The sequence below is a fragment of the Eurosta solidaginis genome, chromosome 2, assembly GCF_040869045.1.
Source record: "Eurosta solidaginis isolate ZX-2024a chromosome 2, ASM4086904v1, whole genome shotgun sequence".
NCBI lineage: Eukaryota > Metazoa > Arthropoda > Insecta > Diptera > Tephritidae > Eurosta > Eurosta solidaginis.
Genome location: NC_090320.1, coordinates 271,914,250 through 271,941,395, shown reverse-complemented (window position 1 = coordinate 271,941,395; position 27,146 = coordinate 271,914,250). Strand labels below are relative to the sequence as shown.

At 41.5% G+C, this 27,146-nt stretch overlaps 4 protein-coding genes across 12 annotated transcripts in view; 3 read left to right on the top strand and 1 right to left on the bottom strand.

Moving 5' to 3' along the window:
- The first annotated feature begins 632 nt into the window (after positions 1–632).
- IFT43 (intraflagellar transport 43) overlaps positions 633–27,146 on the top strand; it is a 32,465-nt gene continuing 5,951 nt past the window's right edge. For 2 of the 7 annotated variants that reach the window (XM_067768074.1, XM_067768073.1), the window contains exons 1-2: positions 25,948–26,052; positions 26,955–27,068. In XM_067768074.1, the coding sequence (XP_067624175.1) occupies positions 25,992–26,052; positions 26,955–27,068 (175 nt within the window). In that variant the 5' untranslated portion in view covers positions 25,948–25,991. Of the gene's footprint in view, positions 659–25,943; positions 26,053–26,576; positions 27,069–27,146 lie in introns of those variants that run through there. The other 5 variants (XM_067768076.1, XM_067768075.1, XM_067768078.1 and 2 more) reach the window with 5 other exon arrangements.
- Positions 792–7,422, top strand: LOC137240987 (uncharacterized). Its single transcript, XM_067768089.1, has 2 exons — positions 792–837; positions 901–7,422. The coding sequence occupies exon 2, from the start codon at positions 2,879–2,881 to the stop codon at positions 6,137–6,139; it is 3,261 nt and encodes a 1,086-aa protein (XP_067624190.1). The 5' UTR covers positions 792–837; positions 901–2,878; the 3' UTR covers positions 6,140–7,422.
- On the top strand, positions 9,293–9,946 carry Ssb-c31a (single stranded-binding protein c31A). The gene is made up of 2 exons (XM_067770036.1): positions 9,293–9,488; positions 9,575–9,946. The coding sequence occupies exons 1-2, from the start codon at positions 9,432–9,434 to the stop codon at positions 9,839–9,841; spliced, it is 324 nt and encodes a 107-aa protein (XP_067626137.1). The 5' UTR covers positions 9,293–9,431; the 3' UTR covers positions 9,842–9,946.
- LOC137242780 (transmembrane protein 222) lies at positions 12,370–13,604 on the bottom strand. Of its 3 annotated transcripts, none has more exons than XM_067770034.1 (2): positions 13,460–13,604; positions 12,370–13,129 (listed from the first exon to the last, which is right to left on the bottom strand). In XM_067770034.1, the coding sequence occupies exon 2, from the start codon at positions 13,077–13,079 to the stop codon at positions 12,552–12,554; it is 528 nt and encodes a 175-aa protein (XP_067626135.1). In that variant the 5' UTR covers positions 13,080–13,129; positions 13,460–13,604; the 3' UTR covers positions 12,370–12,551. The 3 variants fall into 3 exon arrangements, with proteins under 3 accessions (XP_067626135.1, XP_067626134.1, XP_067626136.1); XM_067770033.1 differs by having other exon boundaries at positions 12,370–13,177; positions 13,460–13,598; XM_067770035.1 differs by having other exon boundaries at positions 12,370–13,116; positions 13,460–13,572.

Sequence of the window (27,146 nt, the reverse complement as noted above, 5' to 3'; positions counted from 1 at the left end):
TATTTGTTTAAAATAAATAGTTTTATAAGAATTCGAGTTCAGAATGTTCAATTTAAATTCAGAAAATAATAAAACAACAGAAGAGCGATTTCCTCATGCGGAAACACATTTAAAAATGAATCACCACTAACCACTATTATTTTTCGCGTATCAATTTTTTGAGTGCGCTGCACACATTCCGACAGCTTTTGGTATTTTTTAATATTATTTTCGATTTTTTCTTTTAGCATGGAGCTTTGAAATACTCCCTTTTTCATTTTTTAAACTTATTTTTTATATGGTTTTCGTCGGTTGAAAATAGCGTAATTTAAAAAATAACAAAACAACCGTGATAATCATTTGATTGTCATATGACAGTCAGTAGTGACAACATGATTAAATCGGATAAACTGTTCTCGCATACATAAAATTCCGTTGAGAATTATATATCTGTCTCACATGCATAATGGTATCTGCTGTATGTTCTTTTGTTCTGTAGCAGGTGTCCGAAGCCTTCCCAGTTTGAGTCCTTTTTCATGTCGTTGGGTACATGCGGACATGCGTGTGCGAACAAAGGAACATACATAAATTTGAGTATCAATGTTTACGTCATCGCAGGATCAGCATTGTCAATTACAAGTGTGAGTGTATTAGTAAAACTATCAGCGTTTCTTGTAGGGTTATTGCTAAGGTTTTACAATATTCGTTGTTGCAGAACGCCCTGTGTTCAATAATTTTAGTAGTAAATTTTATGATCTGGTAACCTTGTAATGTAAACTCGCCGCTGTCTGCCAATTCCCATTTTGTAATATGAAAAACCGCCATTCGTTGGCAAGCAGTCGGATAAGGCACACAGCGGTAAGTAGAAAATTTGTCATTTTGTTTTGTAATGTGATTTTATTAACCTGTAACCTGATTTAGAAATAAACCACCCATCCAACCTACCATCTAATAAACCAACATCAATTGTTCACAACTGGGTGCGTTAAATTCGCAAGCCTGGGCCAACGACATCAAACTTTATTTCGCTACAAACTTTATTTCGCTGTTGACCAAATGGGCTGCGCTTACTGCGCCCGTCACATCAGCAACGCCATGCCCGTAATACTTTGCCAATAACAGCAACGATCATTTTTATTGCCAAAAAAATATTCTCCGTTAAATGTTCAACAGGTGGATATCAATGTTGTAATTGTTTGCCATTTTAACGCCAGTAACACACCACCGTGAAAGCCACTACAACGCTACGTCAACGTCGCCGTCTCAGCCAGGAACGTCGCAGCGCTAGCAAAGTCGTAACACCACTTCGCAACGCAAGGTAAATGTATGTATGCATATTTCTGCCAATATTTCCCAACATCGCCGCCAGAAACCAGTAAATACGTTGCTATTTGTGCCATATATATCAAACAAAGATTCTGGTAATTAATAAATTTAGAGCCACGAATTTGCGTAGTTAAGCCACGGGTCTGCCTCTACATATATGTAATTTAATAGCCACGCTTCTGTATTAACTGCTTCAATACACCTGCTACATATGTTGCACACACCGCCACGTAGAAGTGCTCGCCTTATGAATAGTAGTAACAACATGGATAAGAACGCCACATTATCCCCAATAACGGAAACGCCGTCCAGCATATCTGAATCTGCCACACGGACACGTTCAGAAATACAGGTATACAGTGCCCCTAGTAAGTCCGCGGTAACCGAACCAGTACACATCCATGATGAGCCCCAATTGCCTCAGCCAGCCAAACGGTTATAACCACGGGTACTTCTCTGACGCCAAGCCATGCCCAAAGTAACCACGGTGGTCATAATTACGACGAGATGGAAAAACGTATAGCCATGTTGGAGCTCCATCTGAAAGCCACTCAGGTACAGTTACAAGAACGGGAGTCCCAGAACTATGCCCTTCGGTCAACGGGATTGCATAACGGTAGTTCTGCTGTTACCTACGCCAGCAGCGTCGTCGCGCAGTCGCAGCTAATGCTCCCGCAGTCAACGCAAGCACCTCCAGTGCTACCACAGTCAACGCAGACGCGGATTGAGCCGTCGCTAATGCCAACTAGCACACAGTCGAATGCTTCTACGCCATTTATCGAAGCCCCTTGTGTACCTCCGCCCAATTCTAGAAATTTATACAATTTTTGTCAACCCAATGCAATACCTTATGATTTGCGCTATACCTCCGCGCTACATTCAAATAATTTATTTTCAGCTCAGTCGTCAGCCGCTCCGACGTCGACGCCTCAAGTCAGTGGGGCTTGCAATAACGTATAGTATGTACCCTATAATTTGAACCCTCCCAAAAAGTTGTTGGATTTGCCTGAGTTTAGCGGTAGGGCTGAAGACTGGCCTATGTTTTATGCATCTTTCGTAGAGTCGACGGCGGCATACAGATATAGCAACTTCGAAAATAACCAGCGTCTCCAAAAGTGCCTTAAGGGTGAAGCACGTGAAACGGTCAAGTCACTTCTCATCCACCCTAACAATGTAAATTGCATTCTAGAACAGTTGAAGTTTAGATTCGGACGACCAGAGCAGCTGGTTCGTAGCCAGTTAGCGCAGGTTAAAGAGATAGCACCAATCTCTGAGAGTATGTTAGGGAAAGTTATATCATTTGCAATGAAGGTAAAAAACATCTGCGCACTTTTGGAATCTGCCGGTGCCGAGCATCATATCGCCAACCCTATGCTACTCGACGAACTTATCGCCAAGTTACCCATGAGCAAACGCATTGAGTGGGGTCGGCATGCAGCCACCATACCTGCTCGAGCCACAATAATACATTTTAGCGACTAGCTAACCTCACTCGCCAATGTCATATGCACCATCAATGATGACTGTCAACTCGCTGCTCGTGAACCTAAACGCCGTACAGTCCTCCATGTAGATGATACTACTCTGCGGAGTTGTCCTATTTGCCAAGGTCAACACAAGCCAGTGCAAACGCCTCACTGGAGCCACGGTAGCCGATCGATGGACCCTAGTTAAATCTCGACGATTATGTTTTGCCTGCCTAAATGGGGGTCACATCACCAGCAATTGCAGAAGGCGAAAGGTTTGCGGCATCGATGGATGCAGTAGAGCACATCATAAATTACTTCATGAGTCTCGGTCAGAGCGTCCGCCAGCTCCATCAACATCGTCGTCACGAAGCGCCTCCCTTGTTACGTCCAGATCTACTTCGCCACTAAACAATGCTCGGCAGCAACCGCTTAGCGATAAGGGAGCGACCGTTTTAAGCTGTTCTACCAACTCGCCGAAGGTTAAGTTACTCTACCGCATTCTCCCTGTCACACTGTATGAAAAGCAACGCCGCGTGGATACATATGCCTTACTAGATGAAGGTTCATCTATAACGATGATGGAAGACAGCCTCGTAAAGGAGTTAAACCTAGTAGGACGGCCGTACAGTCTGAACGTTCAATGGTTTGGGGGGCGTTCGGTTCATGAGCCCGCCACCTTGGTCGAATTACAAATAAGCGGTGCTGGTATGAACAAAAAACACAAGCTGCGACAGGTCCATGCCGTACGTAATCTAAAGCTGCCAACACAAGGCCTTAGTTGGAGTGACCTGGAAATGGACGACAAGGAAGCAAGTCAACTGCCAGTGCAGCCCCACTCAGGAGCCACACCTCGACTTCTCATCGGGATTGATAACTGCCACTTGGGCATAGGTTCAAAAATCATCAGGATGAGGAAACACGGTCCGTTTGCAGCCAAAACAGAACTGGGTTGGGTAGTGTTTGTTCCTGTCAGCAAATCCCCTCCTTCTATAGCTACATGTCTTTTTTTGAAATGTAACCCAGATGAAGTGCTTCATAACATGGTTGCCGATTTTTTCGAGACCGGAAGTTTTGGCGTTAGACCATCGTCACCAATCGAAAGCGACGCCGACATCCGCGCACGATCTATCTTGGAGTCGACAACTTGTCGTGTTGGACGAAGATATCAGACGGGACTTATATGGAAGGATGATAATATTCAGTTGCCGAACAGTTACAATATGGCGCTCAAGAGGCTAAAGAGCGTTGAAAGGAAAATGAACTGCGATGCCGAGTTTGCTAAAGTTTATAAGGAAATCATTGATAGCTATATAAGGAAGGGTTACGCACGTAAACTCACTACGTCGGAATCTATCTTGTCATCGCCGCGTACCTGGTACCTGCCCCATTTTGCCGTAGCAAATCCGAACAAGCCTGGAAAACTTCGATTCGTGTTCGATGCCGCCGCCCAGGTCAATGGTATCTCCTTGAATAGCTGCTTACTTAAGGGACCGCAGGAGTATAAGCCTTTGCCTTCGATTCTCTTCCGCTTTCGTGAACGAGCGGTGGGCCTGTGTGGCGACATTAAGGAAATGTTTCACCAGATATTAATACGTCCGGAAGATAGGTGTGCCCAGCGCTTTCTGTGGCGCAGTGGTGACTCTGTCCAACCACCCGATATATACGAAATGTGCGTCATGACATTTGGAGCTGCTTGCTCCCCTTGCGCGGCTCATTATGTTAAGACGCGAAATGCGTTGGACCACGTCGATGACAATCGTTATACGTCACGGGCCGTGACTGCGATCTTGGAAAATCACTATGTGGACGACTTGGTAGATAGTTTCGACTCAGCAAAGGAAGCCATAACCGTTGCAAACCAAGTAAGGGAGATCCACAAGGATGCCGGCTTTGAGCTCCGTAATTTCACGTCAAACTCGGAGGAAGTGATTGCAGCATTGGGTAGAGTGGACGTCGACAAAGCCATCGGATTAAAAGACGGACTGCAGACTGAGAGAGTTCTTGGGTTACATTGGCACTCTACAACGGACTGTTTTAAGTTTGGACTGAAGTTTAACAAAGTAAGCAAGGCGGTAGTGAACGGGGGTAGGTTCCCTACAAAGAGGGAACTTCTCAGTGTGGTTATGTCCACATTCGACCCACTGGGATTTCTAGGTAACTTCGTGATAGGAGCAAAGTTATTGATGCGAGAAGTGTGGAGGCACGAAACACATTGGAATGACCCACTCCCAGCAAACATAGCCGAATCATGGGAAAGATGGCGAAAGCAACTGCCAGAGGTAATGGAGTATGCCTGCCCTCGCTTCTATTTCCGAAATGGTGCGCCGAAATCTCTACAGTTACACGTATTCGTCGACGCTAGCGAAAATGCCTTTGCTGCTGTCACATATTGGAGAGCAAGGAATGCCCAAGGGGAGATAGAGGTCACATTCATCTGCGCGAAATCAAAGTGCGCTCCACTAAAAACTTTGACCATACCGCGATTAGAGCTGCAGGCCGCAGTTTTTGGAGCTCGTCTTCAACAAGTTGTGCGAGAAGCACATTCTTTCAAAATCGACCAATGTTTTCTCTGGAGTGATTCGGGAACAGTGATCAAATGGATTCGAAGCAAACATCGTAAATATAAGCCCTTCGTGCAGCATAGAATCGCCGAAATCTTAGCCGCTACTCACGAGTCCGATTGGCGCTGGATACCCACAGCACAAAACGTGGCCGATGAAGCCACTCGAGCCAATCATAATATCGTGCTTGGTCCTAAGACTCGTTGGGTACAAGGTCCATCATTTCTGCGCGAAGAGGAATATGCCTGGCCTACTGAAGATGGCATCTCTGCCGATGTTGTTCATGAAGAAGAATTGCGCCCACAGCATACATTTATCATCGTATGCAAAAATTTCATTGACTTCGATCGGTTCTCTTCATACAATAGGCTACTACGAACTACCGCCTGGGTTGTGCTGTTCGTCGGGATATGCCGCCGAATCCAAAATAAGAATCCGTATGGTCTTACAGCTAACAATCTCGAAGCAGCGAAGCTTCTCCTATGCCGCATCGTTCAGAATGAATGCTTCCCCGAGGAAATCCAACAGATCCAAGATGGAAAAGAGATATCAAGTCAGAGCCCTTTGGTGCAGTTGTCGCCGTATCTGGATGAGAATGGTGTGCTACGTGTTCGTGGACGTATAGATGCATCCAGCTGGCTCCCAATATGTACTAGACGCCCTATAATATTGCCGCCAAAACATGTGTACACGAAACTGATAACGGAGCACTATCACATCCTCATGGGCCATCAAAATACCGAAGCCACCATATGCGCTATTCGCCGAGAGTACTGGGTGCCGCGTCTAAGAACGCTTCTCTGAAATGTCATCGCTAACTGTAAGGTTTGCCGCCTACGGAAAGCAGCACCAGTCCCGCCATTAATGGGGCCGTTGCCAGTGGATCGACTTACGCACTACGTAAGGCCGTTTACTTACACTGGCATGGATTACTTCGGGCCACTTAACGTAACAGTGAGGCGGAGTACAGAAAAGCGGTGGGTAGCACTTTTCACATGCCTAACCACGCGGGCTGTGCATCTGGAGGTAGCTCACGATCTGAGCACTGACTCCTGCATTATCGTAATCAGAAATTTTATTAATCGTAGGGGCGTCCCTACAAGGTTGAGGTCAGACAATGGGAAAAACTTTGTTGGTGTGAACAACGAGGCCAAGAGATTCACCGAGGTATTCGATTGCGAGCGTGTCCAGGGCGAGCTTTCTCGACGTGGTCTAGATTGGGTGTTCAGCTCACCGTATAACCCAGCTGAAGGTGGCGTTTGGGAGAGAATGGTGCAGTGTGTCAAGCGAGTCCTACATCAAACGCTTAAAGAGATTGCACCTCGGGAACATACACTATATAGCTTTCTTGTTGAGGCGGAAAACATCGTCAACTCCCGGCCACTAACGCACTTGCCCATCTCTCCAGGCCAAGAACAGCCATTGACGCCGAATGACTTTTTATTGGGGCCGAATAATACTGCGCATACGCCCAGCGTGGACAACGTATCGGCAGGCCGTGGCTCTACGACAACAGTGGCGCGTGGCTCGTCAACTCAGAGATCACTTCTGGAAAAGGTGGGTGCTGGAATATCTCCCCACGCTAACACGTCGAACGAAGTGGTGCCAGTCTACGAAACCGTTGAAAGAAGGAGCGCTAGTGTTCATCTGCGATCCAAATGTGCCAAGAAGAGAGTGGTGTCGTGGCGTGGTGGAGCGAGTGTATCCTTCGAAAGACGGAGTTGTCCGCCGAGTTGATGTACGAACGAACTCTGGGGTGAAGAGAAGAGCTGTAGCCAAGTTGGCCGTTCTGGACGTTGAGTCTGGTGAATAGAGTGATTCACGGGGGCGGGGATGTTGCAGAACGCCCTGTGTTCAATAATTTTAGTAGTAAATTTTATGATCTGGTAACCTTGTAATGTAAACTCGCCGCTGTCTGCCAAGTCCCATTTTGTAATATGAAAAACCGCCATTCGTTGGCAAGCAGTCGGATAAGGCACACAGCGGTAAGTAGAAAATTTGTCATTTTGTTTTGTAATGTGATTTTATTAACCTGTAACCTGATTTAGAAATAAACCACCCATCCAACCTACCATCTAATAAACCAACATCAATTGTTCACAACTGGGTGCGTTAAATTCGCAAGCCTGGGCCAACGACATCAAACTTTATTTCGCTACATTCGTAAAGCTTTGCTTTAAAAGCTACGATTTCATTACAACTTTTTATATCTATAGGCAGTTCATTGAAACTTTTTAGACCTTTATAAAAAATATTTTGCTTATCTATTTCAGTTCTGAATAAAGGCAGTTTGAAAAAATTAAGAGCTGTCTCACAAGAATGTTTCTTTCTAAAGCCTGGCTGTTGGAGGCCTAGTATATTATTATCTTCGAGGTATTTCACTAACTGGTTCTTAACATAAGCTTCGAGTACTTTACAACCACTAGGCAGGGTATTTATGGGTCTAAGTTCTTCAGGTTTTACTGTCTTTTTAACTTTTTCCACTGGTATCACCGTTGACGTTTTCCACTTTTCTGGTACAACACCCTCTTCTAGGCTGTTATTGATTATTTGTGCGTAGAAATATCCTGTATACGATATACAGTCTTTAAGTACTCCATCAGATAAAAGTTTTCTGCCGCCTATTTTATATTTGAACTCTTTCAGAATATAATTAACTTCATCGAAACGCGTCCTTTATGCTTAGATAATATTTAATCTAATCTAATATATATTATAAATGGGAAAGTTTGGATGTTAAGATGTTTGGATGTTTGTCCAGACGTTTGTCTTTGTGACTCAATAACGCAAGAACGGCTGGACCGATTTGGATGAAATTTTGCACACATATAGCCAATAGTCTAGAAGGATCTATTAGCTATATATTTTTCAAAAGGGGCGTGGTCCCCGCCCCCTAGGAACAGTTATAATTTAATTATTATATTTTTTCGTCTTTGCGACTGAATCACGCCAGAATGGCTACACGGATTTTGATGAAATTTGGGACACAGACAGTAGTCTACTAGCGAAATTTTTTTCGAACATGGAAAGAGGGGTTTTTACACATTATAACTTTACGTATACTGGCCTTCACCAATATCACAGACTCAAGGGGTCAAATAAGTCGAGGGCTTACAAAGTAAGCAGTGACACCCTCCGCCTGCCCCCCTTTGTTATAACTCAATCTAAATTTTCTCCTAAATCAATAGTTTTTGGTATCTGGTACATACAGAACGAGATCTAGACAGAATTCGCCGCGGATAGGTGAGGTTGACAATTGGGTTTGGGAAGCTATATATTGCGCTGGCAACCTACAGGGTTGCGCCACACAGCCCCTTGAATCTGGTATTTTAGTCGCCTCTTACGACAGACATACCTACCGCGTGTATATTCTGACCCCCTACTCCGCTCGGGTGTCTTTAAACTGGTGTTTTATAAAGCTGCAGACATCGGTGCTTTATCGGCAACCGTATCGGTCATAGTACAGGACCTGTACTATGGTATCGGTAACCTTATAGCGGGAGTCATTGGTGCCGTATGTCGTATCGCTGTAGTCGTATCCCTAACGTAATCGGCTGTTTATCGTTACAACGGTAAACCAAAAACCAATTGGGTGGCTACGATACGGTTACGACCTTAGCGGCACCAATAATCGATTGCATTGATTCTCATAAGGTTGGTCGAATCAGCTGTTATAAGGTTACCGATACGGTTACCGATAAAGCACCAATGTCTCCAGCTTAATTTCTATTACGCTATTTATAAAGAACCTGTTAAGACCATTTGCCAGCTCAGTTCCATTTGCTACCATCATACCACCCGGTCTATAAAAAGGTGGCGTATGCCCGTTTTTATCAAAAAATATGAAATTGTACCCACTGTTTCTGCAAGAAGGTCAAAAATTCAATCACTAAAAAAATCGAATTATTTAAAAAAAATCGATTCTTCATTCCTTAAGAAAAAATCGAATCAAAATCCAGCTCTAATCATATCGAAATACGAATTCCTATATATTTCTCGCTTTCCTCACGACAGTGTTATTTTCGCCATTTATCTTTGCTAATTTTGGCTTAGGCTTCAGCATCAATTAATTAATAACCTGATTTAATAAATAGAAATGCCTAAAACAAAGAAGGATTCAAGCAGTTCTGATAGCGATTCTGGACCAGAAGATGTAAGTATAATGCAATATACAATATTTACATATTTACACACCTTTGATTTCGATTCGATTCATGTACATAACCTACAACCCCATAGAAAACGCCGGCAAAAAAGTCCAAAACTGGCAATGGTAAAGGCGCTAGTGGATCGAGTGGTGATAATCACAATGGACCATGGACACTTGAAAAACTTCGACAAGTGCGTATAAATGAATTCAAAGGGCGCCGCATGGTCGATATACGGGAATTTTATGAGAAAAATGGCGAAATCTTGCCAGGTAAGAAAGGCATATCATTGCAACCGAATCAATGGAAAAAATTGATTGAACTTGCACCTGAAATAACGAAAGCATTGGGCGACTAATTCGAACTTCACGAGAGTATAATTTTAGATAAATGTTGTGCACTTAATGTATTTATTTTTATATTTTTTACGAATCGTAATAAATTACTTCAAGTCAGGAGATAAGCAATTTTGTTTATTCATTTATCATTTGGGCAAATTACGAGTCTCGCATTTATGTAAAATTTTAAGATTGTAGTTTCTTCAATAGTTTCCAATATAAAATTAATAAAAGCATGCACACATGGCGAGTCGGAGACCTTGTGAATTGTCTAATAGATTAGAGTTTTTTCTTACTTATAGATAAGATTTCCAAATTGAATAGATAACATGGGCTGCTCTGTGCGGACTCAACACTCTTATTGAATGTTTTCTCAAAGCCCAAATATGCTTGACATAACCATATCCGTATAAAACAGTCCAACCTTATGGAAACCAGTATGATTATTAACATACCATAGCGCCATAATCATAATCTTATCATAGCCAATTAATTGGTTTTTCTTGTTGCATATGTGTTGACTAGAAGCCTTATTATTGGAGTAACTTGTGAGCTCTCCCAGCGGGTTAGGGGGTTAGAATCAGACCTGTTAAATTTTAATTAGCATTAGTAATCAATTAGTTAGATGCCTATTTTAATGGCCAATGATTATTTCAATTGTTTTCCGTAAAAAGCAATTACTAATTGATTACCATTAGAAAAATATCAAAAAAAAATCATGACTTTCCGATTATTGAAAAAAAATCAAAAATAATAAAAAGTAATCAAAAAAGGCCCTTTTGATTATTTTTGATTTTTTCGATTTTTTTTGATTTTTTTTTTGATTTTTTTTGATTATTTTTAATTATTTTTCTACTTTGTTGAAAGAAAAATTCTCGTTTGTTGCATGCACGGAATAACATACAAGTACATTTTAGGATGCAATATTAAATCGTAACCGCTTATCGAGGCAAATATATACATACATGCACCATATAGGATAAGTATATACACGTGCATAATTTGCTACACTCATTATCAAAAATAATAATAATAAACGGGACGAAGAACACTCATATAATGGCGATGATATGAAACCAATATTACTTAATAAAGCGGACAATGTGATAAACTTTGATTACAAAACAATCAGTGCATTGCCATAACGTAATCCAAAATAGTGGATATATTAATTTTGTATACAAAACAAAATTGGCATTACTTAAGGACGAACCATAGAGTATCGTTATTATTTTATACAATGGGTGTAGCAAATTATGCACGTGTATATACTTTTCCTATATGGTGCATGTATGTATATATTTGCCTCGATAAGCGGTTACGATTTAATATTGCATCCTAAAATGTACTTGTATGTAGAAATTATTCCGTGCATGCAACAAACGAGAATTTTTCTTTCAACAAAGCAGAAAAATAATTAAAAATAATCAAAAAAATAAAAAAAAAAATCAAAAAAAATCAAAAATAATCAAAAGTAATCAAAAGGGCCTTTTTGATTACTTTTGATTATTTTTGATTTTTTGATTTTTTTTCAATAATCGAAAAAAATCATGATTTTTTTCGATTATTTTTTTTAATTAATTGAAAAGTAATCATTAAAAATAGAAAATAATTGCAAGTAATCATTAAATGGCGTTTAAAGAAAATAATCAATGGAACGGCTAATGATTACCATTAGTAATCATTATTTAACAGGTCTGGTTAGAATATACCTGCGGTAGATATGCCTGTCGTAAAAGGCGACTGGTACCTTAATCGTGCTGTGTTACCGGAGCGTACCGGATCTGTATCCGGCAAAGATCCATCACATCGAAAACACTCCCCAAAGCCTTCGTGGAAAAACCTTATCGCTACATCATAATCAAATGATTTAACAAAACACGTTGAAGCGTGAAAAAAGGCTTTGAAACGTGTCGATGCATTGGCGAATGGATAGATGGCCTTGAAAGGGTTCCACTACACAATCCCTTGAATTCCGATGGACGCACATATTGGAATTGGGTTGAAAAGCGTCCATTTATGCAGAATTGTAATACATATAGACGTGAAATGGGGCATATATGAACTAGTGGCTCTAAAACTCCCACATAAATTCACCCCTGATTCTTGTGGAAACCCTGTTATGGTATGTATGTTGTGGAATGGTTGTTGTTGTTGTTGTTGTAGCGATTAGGTTACTCCCCGAAGGCTTTGGGGAGTGTTATCGATGTGATGGTCCTTTGTCGGATACAGATCCGATACGCTCCGGTAACACAGCACCATTAAGGTGCTGGCCCGACCATCTCGGGAACGATTTATATGGCCACATTGAACCTTCAGGCCATCCCTCCCTCCCCACCCCCAAGTTCCATGAGGAGCTTGGGGTCGCCAGAGCCTCGTCTGTTAGTGAAACGGGATTCACCGCTCGAAGGTGAGGTTGGCAATTGGGTTGGAGAAGCTATATATTGCGCTACACAACCCCTTGAATCCCTTGGTGGAATGGTCTCAATGAAGAGTGCTAAAGGCAAAACCTGCGCTAATTGCTTTGCATTGTCTGATTGCTAAACCATTTTAATATTTTTCAACATTTATTTTATCATAAACATCTTTTATAATTTATATAAACTATTTTTGTTAACTTAAATAGACAATTTTGTATAAATAAAACTTCTCAAAAATGTACCATTTCAAATTTAATAAATTTTAAGTAAACAAAAAACAATTTTGATTTGAACTAATTCGAAGTGGCCTTCATAGAAAAAATCCAAGGAAAAAACAAAGAGATAGAGCGATAAAAAATGGTAACCATGTCTTGATGAAACCCAAACATCCAACATATTTACCAAAAAAGAACATGTTAAAGGCCAATCCAATCATATTCCAATTAGTTCGTCTATTATAACGCATACCACAAAGTGCTGTGGCTACATGAGAATGACAGTTATCTAAAAACAGGTTGTGCATACGTGTACCATAGATTACAGATGCTTTAGCCACCGCTTCATCCCAAGCTTCTCTGCCACCCTCGACTTCTTTCGGATGCATACGTAGATAACGAGTTGGTTTGCCAAATCCCATATTATCTGCAGACACAAAATATGATCCAGCAAAATCACGAATAACACCAGATGAAGTACAAATTCCCATATGGCCAATCATTGGGAACAGCCAAGTCAAGACAGGAATAGGTGTCCAAACAATACAATAGGGATAACGATCGTTCTCGAAATCAATTGGCGGTAAATTGGCTAAACAAGCAGGTTGTTCTTCGCCACCCATTGTATTAATGTCAACAACTGCAGCGGCTGTTGGTATTCTAATGGGATGTTCTTTATTTTCAGTAGTATTTGTCGCCATTAATAGCTTTTTATATATACCTGTACCATAGTGTACCTATACCAAGTGTGTTCACTAAGCGATAAACGTCAAAACTACAAACAGCCTCGCTCACCTGATGGAAATCTCAGGTCTAGAGTCGCATTTTTGGTCTCAACGACAACATTTTTGACTACCAATCGTATGGACTTTTTCAATTTTTCAATCATTCGGAGCATTCGGTAATGGTATCCATTTTGAATTCGCTGTCATTCCGAATCCAGCGAGTGCCTGTCAGAATGCTTGACAGATAAGTCAACACACTTGTACTTGTACACTATGACCTGTACTCCGTGCATTAAAACATTTGTGTACTGTTCGGTGATAGCTAAAATCATTGTAAACTTTAACAAGTAGCGCACAGCTGATAGCTCAAAATAAGCACACACTCACAAACATACTAAAGGGCTAATTGAACTTCCTTAAGCTGGAGACATTGGTGCTTTATTGGTAACCGTATCGGTAACCTTATAACAGCTGATTCGACCAACCTTATGAGAATCAATACAATCGATTATTGTTGCCGCTAAAGTCGTAACCGTATCGTAGCCAACCAATTGGGTTTTGGTTTACCGTCGTAACGATAAACAGCTGATTACGTTAGGGATACGGATACAGCGATACGACATACGGCACCAATGACTCCGGCTTTAAGCTGTAGTCAATGGTACCGTTTGTCGTATCGCTGTAGTCGTATCCCTAACGTAATCAGCTGTTTATCGTTACGACGGTAAACCAAAACCCAATTGGTTGGCTACGATACGGTTACGACCTTAGCGGCACCAATAATCGATTGCATTGATTCTCATAAGACGGCCCATACATTACACAAAAGCCATGCGCAAATATAAAACGACGGAATTTGTGCAAATGAAAATTTTGACATACACGGCTCAAAAACACTGCGCAATATTAATTTTTAATGTAGCGCAACAAATGAAACATGTGTTTCAATTGTATAAAAAAGGCACTAATTGTATAAAAAAAAACAATATTTATTTTCCACAGTGAAGCGTTTATTTTCCATTGTATTTATAATATTTATATTTAGTTGCAAGACCAGCTCAACTCATTGCAGCACTGCGCAATATTCATTTTTCAACTAGCGCAACAAATGAAACGTGTTCTAATTGTATACAAAATTATTATGTTTTTAAGCAACAATTACTGATGTTATATTATCAGAAACCACAGGTAAACTGTGTAACATTCACCACACACGAAGAAAAAAAGCATGTGTAATATTTGCAGACATGCGTAAATATCAAAATCGTTTTGATTTTAGCGAAGTTCTCAGCGCAAATAGCGCAACCAGTGCACACAGGGGAAAATCCTTGTGCAAATTGATAATTGGCACAAGGATACTTGAGTCGTGTTATTGGCGTATAAGGTTGGTCGAATCAGCTGTTATAAGGTTACAGTTATACAGTATCACCGTGCTGCCACCTTGTATGGTTCCGCCATGTACTACTTCAATCAACCACATCTGTTTCTATAGCAGCAATAAACACCCCTACAAGAATACTGACTATCATATGACTATCATCTGATTGTCAGCGCCTCATACAAACTTTCTATCACAAACTTAAGGGGACTTGCGCAAATGTGATGTAAACAACTGTGTACGTGTGAGTTTTTGTCTCCTTCTTATACACCAACATCGCCTACTGATTAAGTATATAGCCGTACTGCTCACTCTCATTCCTTTTCCTCGATCAGTGCTGACACTCTAACTATCAAAAAGTGCCATAAATGATAGTTTACTGTAGATATCAGGTTTGACTGTTATCTAATATATATTATAAATGGCAAAGTTTGGATGTGAAGATGTTTGGATGTTTGGATGTTTGTCCAGACGTTTGTCTTTGTGACTCAATCACGCAAGAACAGCTGGACCGATTTGGATGAAATTTTGCACACATATAGCCAATAGTCTAGAAGGATCTACTAGCTATATATTTTTCAAAAGGGGCGTGGTCTCCGCCCCCTAGGAACAGTTATAATTTAATTATTATATTTTTTCGTCTTTGCGACTGAATCACGCCAGAATGGCTACACGGATTTTGATGAAATTTGGGACACAGACAGTAGTCTACTAGCGAAATTTTTTTCGAACATGGAAAGAGGGGTGGGGGTCCCACGAACCCTTCGAGAAATTATTTTTCAATAATTTTTACACATTAAAACTTTACGTATACTGGCCTTCACCAATATTCGAAGGCTTACAAAGTAAGCAGTGACACCCTCCGCCCTCCCCCCTTTATCACCCCCTCTGGTGTAAAATCTATAAATTGTTATAACTCAATATAAATTTTCTCTTAAATCAATAGTTTTTGGTATCTGGTACATGCAGAACGAAATCTAGACAATTTTGGAGGAACGATCAGTGGTCCTCTCCTCTACTCCCGCCATCCGCCCTCCATCAATTGTTTTTATTAGCACGCTTTTATTAGCTTTACCTGTATGTTTCTACGTAACTTTTTATTCGCTCCAATGCGCCTGCTGCCTTATTAACATGGTTTTATAATTAGCTTCACCTTATTTGTAATCCTGTAAGGGTCATATCGAGACCCTTCCGGGATCATTTTTGGATGGTTTTCGGGATCGGTCCGGGATTACGCCGGGGTAATTTTGGGACATTTTCGGGACTATTCCGGAATAATTTCGGGACTATCTCGCGATCATTTTTAGACCCTTCCGGCATCATTTCTGGATGGTTTTCGGGATCCGTCCGGGATCCCGTCGGGGTACTTTCGGGATCATTTACATACCTTCGAGAGATAAATTCTTGATGGTTTCCGGGAACATTACGAGACTTTTTCGGGGTTATTTTGTGTCCCTTTAGGCATCATTTCTGGATGGTCCTCGGGATTCGTCCGGCATCCCGTCGGGGTCATTTCGGGACTTTTTCGCGACTAATACGGGATCATTCGGCATCATTTCTGAATGGTTTTCGGGATCCGTCCGGGATCTCGTCGGGGTCATTTGGGGACTTTTTCGGGATCATTTGGGGGCTCTTCCGGCATCATTTCTGGATGGTTTTCGGGATCCGTCCGGGATCTCGTCGGGGTCATTTGGGGACTTTTTCGGGACTATTTCGTGATCATTTTGGGACCCTTCCGGGATCATTTCTGTATAGTTTTCGGGATCCGTCCGGGATCCCGTCGGGGTTATTTTGGGACATTTTCGGGACTATTCCGGAATCATTTCGGGACTATCTCGCGATCATTTTTAGACCCTTCCGGCATCATTTCTGGATGGTTTTCGGGATCCGTCCGGGATCCCGTCGGGGTACTTTCGGGATCATTTACATACCTTCGAGAGATAAATTCTTGATGGTTTCCGGGAACATTACGAGACTTTTTCGGGGTTATTTTGTGTCCCTTTAGGCATCATTTCTGGATGGTCCTCGGGATTCGTCCGGCATCCCGTCGGGGTCATTTCGGGACTTTTTCGCGACTAATACGGGATCATTCGGCATCATTTCTGAATGGTTTTCGGGATCCGTCCGGGATCTCGTCGGGGTCATTTGGGGACTTTTTCGGGATCATTTGGGGGCTCTTCCGGCATCATTTCTGGATGGTTTTCGGGATCCGTCCGGGATCTCGTCGGGGTCATTTGGGGACTTTTTCGCGATCATTTGGGGGCTCTTCCGGCATCATTTCTGGATGGTTTTCGTGATCCGTCTGGGATCTCGTCGGGGTAATTTGGGGACTTTTTCGGGATCATTTGGGGGCTCTTCCGGCATCATTTCTGGATGGTTTTCGGGATCCGTCCGGGATCTCGTTGGGGTCATTTGGGGACTTTTTCGGGATCATTTGGGGGCTCTTCCGGCATCATTTCTGGATGGTTTTTGGGATCCGTCCGGGATGCCGGCGAGGTCATTTCGGGACTACTTCGAGATCATTTGGGATACCTACCGGCATCATTTCTGGATGGTTTTTGGGATTCGTCCGGGATCCCGTCGTGGTCATTTCGGGACTTTTTCGCGACTAATACGGGATCATTTGGGAACCCTTTCGGCATCATTTCTGGATGGTTTTCGGGATCCGTCCGGGATCCCATCAGGGTAATTTCGGGACTTTTAGGGGATCATTTGGGAACCTTTCCGGCATCATTTCTGGATAATTTTCGTGATCCGTCCGGGATGCCGGTGAGGTCATTTCGGGACTACTTCGAGATCATTTGGGATACCTACCGGCATCATTTCTGGATGGTTTTTGGGATTCGTCCGGGATCCCGTCGTGGTCATTTCGGGACTTTTTCTCGACTAATACGGGATCATTTGCGGACCCTTTCGGCATCATTTCGGGATAGTTGTCGTGATCCCGTCACGGTCATTTCGGGACTTTTTCTCGACTAATACGGGTTCATTTGGGGACCCTTTCGACATCATTTCTGGATAGTTTTCGGGATCCGTCCGGGATCTCGTCGGGGTCATTCGGGGACTTTTTCGGGATCATTTGGGGGCTCTTCCAGCATCATTTCTGGATGGTTTTCGGGATCCGTCCGGGATCTCGTCGGGGTCATTTGGGGACTTTTTCGGGATCATTTTGGGGCTCTTCCGGCATCATTTCTGGATGGTTTTCGGGATCCGTTCGGGGTCATTTCGGGACTTTTTCGCGAATAATACGGGATCATTTGGGAACCCTTTCGGCATCATTTCTGAATGGTTTTCGGGATCCGTCCGGGATCCCGTCGGGGTCATTTCGGGACTTTTTCGCGACTAATCCGGGATCATTTGGGAACCCTTCGGCATCATTTCTGTATGGTTTTCTGGATCCGTCCGGGATCCCATCAGGGTAATTTCGGGACTATTAGGGGATCATTTGGGAACCTTTCCGGCATAATTTCTGAATAATTTTCGGGATCCGTCCGGGATGCCGACGAGGTCATTTCGGGACTATTTCGGGATCATTTGGGATACCTACCGGCATCATTTCTGGATGGTTTTTGGGATTCGTCCGGGATCCCGTCGTGGTCATTTCGGGACTTTTTCTCGACTAGTACGGGATCATTTGCGGACCCTTTCGGCATCATTTCTGGATAGTTGTCGGGATCCCGTCATGGTCATTTCGGGACTATTAGGGGATCATTTGAGACCTTTCCGGCATCATTTCTGGATTGTTTTCGGAATGCTTTCGGGATCCCGTCAGGGTCATTTTAGGACTTTTTCGGGGCTAATACGGGATCATTTGGGGATCCTCTAGGGGTCGTTTCGTGACATTTTCTGTTTTATTTCGGGATCATTTACGGACCCTTCCGGCATAATTTCTTGATGGTTTGCCGGATCCATCAGGGTCATTTCGGGACCATTTTGGGATCATTTGGGGACCCTTCCGAGATCATTTCTGGATCCGTCCGGGATGCCGTAGGAGCTATTTCGGGATTTTTTGTTACTTTTCCGGGATAGTTTTTGGATCCTTCCGGAATCATTTCTGTATGGTTTTCGCGATCCGTCGTTGATTCCCTCAGAGCCATTTGGGAACTTTTTCTGGAGTATGTCGGGGTCATTTGGGGACTTTTTCGGGATCATTTGGGGGCTCTTCCGGCATCATTTCTGTATGGTTTTCGGGATCCGTCCGGGATCCCGTCGGGGTCATTTCGGGACTTTTTCTCGACTAATACGGGATCATTTGGGGACCCTTTCGACATCATTTCTGGATAGTTTTCGGGATCCGTCCGGGATCTCGTCGGGGTCATTCGGGGACTTTTTCGGGATCATTTGGGGGCTCTTCCGGCATCATTTCTGTATGGTTTTCGGGATCCGTCCGGGATCCCGTCGGGGTCATTTCGGGACTTTTTCTCGACTAATACGGGATCATTTGGGGACCCTTTCGACATCATTTCTGGATAGTTTTCGAGATCCGTCCGGGATCCGGACGGGGTCATTTCGGGACTATTTCGGGATCATTTGGAGTACCTACCGATATCATTTCTGGAGTGTTTTCGGTATCCGTCCGGGATCTCGTCGGGGTCATTTGGGGACCTTTTCGGGATCATTTGGGGCTCTTCCGGCATCATTTCTGCATGGTTTTCGGGATACGTCCGGGATGCCGTCGGGGTCATTTCGGGACTTTTTCGCGACTAATACGGGATCATTTGGGAACCCCTTCGGCATCATTTCTGGATGGTTTTCGGGATCCGTCCGGGATCCCATCAGGGTAATTTCGGGACTATTAGGGGATCATTTGTGGGCCTTTCCGGCATCATTTCTGGATAATTTTCGGTATCCGTCCGGGATGCCGACGATGTAATTTCGGGATTATTTCGGGATCATTTGGGATACCTACCGGCATCATTTCTGGATGGTTTTTGGGATTCGTCCGGGGTCCCGTCGGGGTTATTTCGGGACTTTTTCTCGACTAATACGGGATCATTTGCGGACCCTTTCGGCATCATTTCTGGATAGTTGTCGGGATCCGTTCGGGATCCCGTCACGATCATTTCGGGACTATTAGAGGATCATTTGAGGACCTTTCCGGCATGATTTCTGGATAGTTTTCGGAATCCTTTCGGGATCCCGTCAGGGTCGTGGTCATTTCGGGACTTTTTCTCGACTAATACGGTATCATTTGCGGGCCCTTTCGGTATCATTTCTGGATAGTTGTCGGAATCCGTTCGGGATCCCGTCAGGGTCTTTTCGGAACTATTGGGAGATCATTTGAGGACCTTTCCGTCATCATTTCTGGTTAGTTTTCGGGATCCTTTCCGGGTCCCATCAGGGTCATTTCGGGACTTTTTCGGCATCATTTAAGATTAGTTTTCAGGATTCGCCGGGATCCCGTCAGGGTAATTTCTGGACTTTTCCGAGACTATTTCGGGATAATGTTGGGACCCTCCCAAGATCGTTTCTGGATGGATTTCGGAATCTGTCCGGGATGCCGTCAGGGTCATTTTGGGACTATTAGGTGATCATTTGAGGACCTTTCCGGCATCACTTCTGGATGGTTTTCGGTATCCGTTCAGGATCCCGTCGGAATCAATGCGGGACTTTTTCGGAATCATTTGGGATTCCTTCCGCATCATTTCTGGATGGTTTTCGGGATCCCGTGGGGTTATTTAGGGACCTTTTCGGGGCTAATACGGGATCATTTGGGGATCCTCTAGGGGTCTTTTCGTGACTTTTTCTGTATTATTTCGGGATCATTTTGGGACCCTTTCGGTATAATTTCTTGATGGTTTGCCGGATCCATCAGGGTCATTTCGGGACCATTTTGGGATCATTTGGGGACCCTTCCGAGATCATTTCTGGATCCGTCCGGGATGCCTTAGGAGCTATTTCGGGATTTTTTGTTACTTTTCCGGGATAGTTTTTGCACCCTTCCGGGATCATTTCTGGATCTGTGCGGGATCCCATCTGGGTCATTTCCGGACTATTTCGGGATAATTTTGGGATCCTTCCGGAATCATTTCTGTATGATTTTCGCGATCCGTCGTGGATCCCCTCGGAGCCATTTCGGAACTTTTTCTGGAAAATGTTGGGATAATTTGGGAACCCTTCCTGGATATTTTCTGGATGGTTTTTGAGATCCGCCCGGGAGCCCGTCAGGGTAATTTCGGAACCTTTTCGGGATCATTTTGGAACACCTTCAGGGATCATTTCTGTGTGGTTCTCTGGATACGTCTAGAATCGTGTTGCTGTCATTTCGGGTTTTTTTGGGACTATTCGAGGAACTTTTGGAGACCCTTTCGGGGCATTTCTGGATGGTTTGCGGGATCCGTCCGCGATAGCGTGGGGGTCATTTCGTAGCTTTTTCTGGATAATTTCGGGATCATTTGGGATCCTATCAGGTTATCAGCTCATTTAGTTCTTTTTTTTACTCAATTACAAAAATAAAATGCATTACACAGAAAACAAAATTTTAAACAGATAATAAGCAGGCTAACGCGAATAGCCAATATATTTAAATTTCTCCTTGCGGACGGGGCCGCGGGTGAAGGCTAGTACTATCATAAATGACAATTGTTATATTCCGCCAAAAATGAAACAATGCTTTTTGCTTTTTATTTACTTTATTTCATTACGTTTTTAATTTTGTACGTGATAAAGCGCGAGTTCCTTTCGAGTTGATGATGCGCCAACGAATAATGATCAATAAATTAATTTCTATGTATGGTATATTACTTAAGTTCTTGAGTCTCTTCGTTTCTGTCTTTATCTCTCCCTATCATACTTGTAAACAATCACTTATGTTGTCTTTATTGTTACGCATCGCAGAGCATTCTTTATATCCCATATATAGTGATGGTCCTAGACTATAGGTTGTCTAGTTCCAAAGACTGCTTACATACACTGTTGCGCGTATTCAACAAACGCACTAAAGGGCTCAAAGTCATCCATCTTAATGCGCAAAGCCTATATAAAAAGCTGGATGAATTGAGATTCATATCTGAGGGTTCTGATATAGATGTTATATGTATTTCCGAAACCTGGTTTTCTTCATGTCACAAAAATGATTTGGTGCAACTAAATGGATATCAACTTTTCAGTGCTGATAGACGTGGTCATGGTGGTGGTGTTGCTATATATGTTAAAAGTAGTTTATCCTGTAAACTTTGCTGCAGTGCTAGTCCAAGTGATTTTGTCGAATATGTGTTCGTAGACGTGTTCTCTGTAAATAATGAAAGGCTTCTTATCGGCTGTGCATACAGACCTAATCGTGGAGTTGACTTCTCTGGCTTTATTGAATTTCTCGAGCCTCTACTTATAAGCTATGATAATATAATCATCGCTGGGGATTTCAACTCCAACCTTCTCGTCGACTCAACTCTAAAGCTAAGTATGGAGTCTCTTGGACTTTTTCCCACCAATTTAACTTCACCTACACACTTTACTGACTCAAATTCTTCTTTGCTGGATTTATTTTTTGTGAATGATCCCCTGAAATTGCTCCACTACGATCAATTGTCGGCATCTTGCTTTTCAAAACACGATCTGATATTTCTTAGTTACAACTTTCAAACGTCAAACATACAATGTTCCTTTACATATCGTGATTTTAGAAGCATAGATTACAGTTCCCTTAATGCAGCGGTGGAGTCGGTTGAGTGGAGCTTGATTCGTACACTGACATCGGTCGATGATCAGGCATCATTCCTACAGAACCATATTATTAGGCTTTTCGACAACTATGTGCCAGTGAAACTCAAAGCTGCTACACACAATAATACCCCTTGGTTTAGTGCCAATCTAAAACACTTAATTCACCAGCATAACCTTGCTTACTCACGATGGAAAAGATACAAAACCCTGGAGGCTCACAACTGCTTCAAAACAGCTAGGATCGCTGCAAACAAAGCCATTAGGTCAGCTAAGCAGAAATTTTATAATAACAAGTTTAGTGCTGCTTTGAGTTCGAAGGAAACCTGGAAGTCGATTAAACATATTGGTATCGGAAAATCCAAATGTGATATTTCTGTCCTCCCTGATGTAGACATTAATGAGATAAATATAAATTTTGTAAATCTGCCAATCTCAACTGACAATATATGTGCTGATAATTATTGTATTCGCGCTAATGTTGATTTTGGTCCTCTTGAGTTTGCTAGTGTCGATGATTGTGATGTCGTTCAAGCCATTCTTTCAGTAAAGTCTAATGCTATGGGGTACGATGGTATATGTCCGAAATTTTTAAAAATGATTCTTCCTAAAATCCTTCCTCACTTAACCTACTTGGTTAACTCTGTGCTGACGTCCTGTGTATTTCCCAAATTTTGGAAAGTTGCTAAGGTAATCCCAATCCCCAAGCAAAACAAGGAGTATAGGCCTATAGCTATTCTGCCTTTCCTTTCCAAGGTCGTCGAACGAATTTTGCACTGCCAGATAAATACTTATGTGCAGAATAATAACCTTCTCACAGATTCCCAGTCTGGATTCAGGTCAAATCGTAGCTGTAAAACGGCGCTCCTATCGGTGATAGAGGATATTCGAGAACAAGTTGACAAAAATTTTACTGCTTTCCTGACTCTTCTCGACCATTCAAAAGCGTTTGACTCGGTCGACCACACCGTTCTCTGCAAGAAGCTGGACAACCTATTTAATTTCTCCAACTGTGCAACAGCCCTAATCAGATTGTATTTGGCCGACCGAACTCAGGCAGTAAGTGTTGGTAGCAGAAAGTCTGACTTCGTCAGTGTTTTAAGAGGAGTCCCACAAGGCTCAATCCTTGGTCCCCTGTTATTTGTTTTGTATATAAACGATTTGCCTGGTGTTCTCAAGTATTGTAATATTCACATTTATGCTGACGACGTACAATTGTATATGTGCTGTCCTAGTGATCGTACCAGTTCATGTATTAATAACTTAAATTACGATTTGTGTCAAATTGGTACGTGGGCTTCTATGAACGGCTTATGTCTTAACCCTAAGAAGTCGAAATGTATAGTCATTCATAGAAGGTCACTAGATAAAAGTGGAATGGAAAATTTAATTTTAGACAACACTATTATAGAATACGTTGACACGGCAAAAAATCTAGGTATAGTTTTTAACAAAACCCTGACATGGAAAGATCACATGTTCCGCACAGTGGGAAAAGTGTATGGGATGCTTCGTACACTCTGGCTTACACAATATTTTACTCCGTTACATATTCGTCTACTAATAGCAAAAGCGTACTTAATACCTACGCTCCTTTATGGATGTGAGGTTTACTCCAATTGTGACTATGTATGTAATAGGAAACTTAATGTTGTGTATAACAACATTGCTAGATACGTCTTTGGGTTGAAAAGACTTGACCACGTCTCTCAACATGCTCACAGGTTGCTAAACATTTCTTTCGATAACCTTATTAAACTTAAAACGCTCACCACGCTATATAAATTAATATATATGAAGGAACCTGACTATCTGTATCGGAGGCTAAATTTTCTCCAGTCGTCTAGATCTGTTCTCCTTACCCACTTCAGACATCGTATACTAATATCTGATCGCCAGTTCTTCATTAATTCCATACGTCTTTGGAACTCGCTCCCTTCTAGACTTAGGCTTATAAGCAATGCTCTGCTCTTCAATAAAGAATTAACAAGTTTCTATAATAACCTAGACAATTAAAATACTGATTCCTTCTAAGCAAATGTACTTTATCATTCCTTTATTTATCTATTTACTATTTATTAAATATATTATTTGTTGTAACCTTTTCTTAGCCATAGTCATTAGCTTTAAGTTTCAAGATTAGATTGTTCCTATTTTATGCCTTTTACCGACTAGCACTGTAAAATAATTTTTGTCAAATTGTTGTGCTGGGATGAATTGCCTAATAAATACAAATACAAAAAGGCATACGCGTTTCTTATTTGTTTAAAATAAATAGTTTTATAAGAATTCGACTTCAGAATGTTCAATTTAAATTCAGAAAATAACAAAACAAGACAATAGCGCTTTCCTCAAGCGGAAACACATTTAAAAATGGATCACCACTAACCACTATTATTTTTCGCGTATCAATTTTTTGAGTGAGCCCCATACATTCCGACAGCTTTTGGTATTTTCTAATATTATTTTCGATTTTTTTTCTTTTAGCATGGAGCTTTGAAATGCTCTCTTTTTCATTTTTTAAACTTATTTTTTATATGGTTTTCGTCGGTTGAAAATGACGGAATTTAAAAACTAACAAAACAACCGTGATAATCATTTGATTGTCATATGACAGTCAGTAGTGACAACATGATTAAATCGGATAAACTGTTCTCGCATACATAAAATTCCGTTGAGAATTATGTATCTGTCTCACATGCATAATGGTATCTGCTGTATGTTCTTTTGTTCTGTACCAGGTGTCCGAAGCTTTCCCAGTTTGAGTCCTTTTTCATGATTATAGGCTGTTGTTGGGAACATGCGGACATGTGTGAGCGATCAAAGGAACATACATAAATTCGAGTATCAATGTTTACGTCATCGCAGGATCAGATTGTCAATCATTGTACAGGTTTACAAGTATGATATGTATGAGAGGGAAACAATTTCTTTCCCTTTCTAACACACGGCAGTTTGACACTTCGGTCAGTGTCAAACTAGCGTGGAACCCAGTGGAACCTGCGTGGAACATGAATTTTGACACTGAACGAAGTGTCAAAATTACCGGGGTTGCTTCGTCGAAAGCGACACAGGGAAACAAAAAAAAGAAGCGGAATATCAGATATGGGTTGCTGTGATAGTAAATTTTTTTGAACGAATTTAGTATGAAAATGTACTGCACCTATATGGGTCCTACAGAAAATTATACAAAAGTCTTGAATTGGGCTATCTGAGGACACGTAGTTATTTCAGTATTAAGAATACAAACACGGGTGCTAAGTTTTTCTACCCGCTCAAAAATTCTCCTCGAAAACCAGTTTGAAACCGAGCTCGACTGCAATAACCCGTCCAAAAATGTGGAAAGAGAAATGAAAAGACGTGTTTTATCCTGTTATCAATAGTCAAAAGGCAAAAAAGTATTCGAATTATTGGAAGCGAGGCAAAAACGCGTCTATTAATACCTCCCCCGACAGATTTGGTCGTGTTTTAGCCATCGTCCCCGGTAATAAAGTATCACAATTTGGCAATTAAAATTGTCCAAAACATATGGATTTTAAAGAGAGATGTAATTTAGTGCTCGTTTGAAAGTAAATAAGGATATTTTATTTGTAATTTTACAATAAAAATTTTACGCAGTTTTTGTTAGCAGCTACTACACTTTTCTTGGACCTAAGAGGTACAACAGTGCCAAATAGCATCCACACAAAAAACTAACAGGAACAAGAATTTTATCAGGTGAGCGTGGCTGTGTATGTGCGTGCTGCTACATATCCTACTTGTAGACCTGTACTATGTTGTCAATTACAAGTGTGAGTGTATTACTATCAGCGTTTCTTGTAGGTACAAAAATTATTTTTTTTTTTTTTTGGTTAGGTTTAATGGCACGGACGTTTATCCATAAAGCTAGGTTAAATCTCAGTTGGTTATTTCTTATGATTGTTGTAAAACAAGTTTATGTGTAATGTTGGCTTCACTAATACACAATGGTAATACCAATTCGGCCAGAACCATGTGTAGCAGCTTGCTATTTGTATTTGACTATCCGTAATTTGTAAAATGGTATTTAGATGGCACCACGCCAGGTTATATTCAAAGTCTTCGTATTTAGTGTTATATATTTTTATTTATTTTATTTTTTTTTTTTTTTTGAGATGTAATTTCAAAGAGGCCAGAACCACGTGTAGCAGCTTGCAAATGGATGTCAATTATTGTAATTGTTCTCAAATTCTATTAAGATTGGCATTTCGATGGCACCACGCCAGGTTATATTCAATTAGTCAATTAATTAATTAATGATCACAGAAAGTGATTTTAAAATTTTTGCAATCAAAATTGCAATTTAATGTTCATAGATATGCACAGTATTTCATAGCTTTTAAAACGAGCTGCTTATTCAGCATAAAATTATAATCCGTAATTTGTTCCGTTATAATTCCTTAATTTCCAGTATATGGCCTGTTGCCATGTGCTAAACATTTTCCCGTTACGACAGTTATACGTAAATCGAGTTGGTATTATGTGGCCCACGCCAGGTTATCAATTAATTATTTAGTGATTCCACTTATATTTGTTGAAAAAGTTGATTTTGATTCGAAACACGCTTCACTCACGCACAAAGCTGTGAAATTCCTTGCGATCTGGATTTGTACTCAACCACATGTTATTAAGCCCAATTTTCCATATGGTTGAGCTGCAAGGAATTTCAGCGAACCGTTCACTACGAGATTGAAAACGCGAATCATGTACAAAAATTAAGAGCAAAACAAAACAAATTTTTTCGTTTCAGCTAATTTTTGTCGTGCGAATAAAAATTAAAAACTTTCCAAATGATGGATTGGGCAGAGGAACTAAAGTTATCCATACGAAAGGTATGCAAAAAATAACCGTTGAATATCTCTTCATATCACAGTCACTATAATACTTCACTAATTTTTTTATTTTTTGGA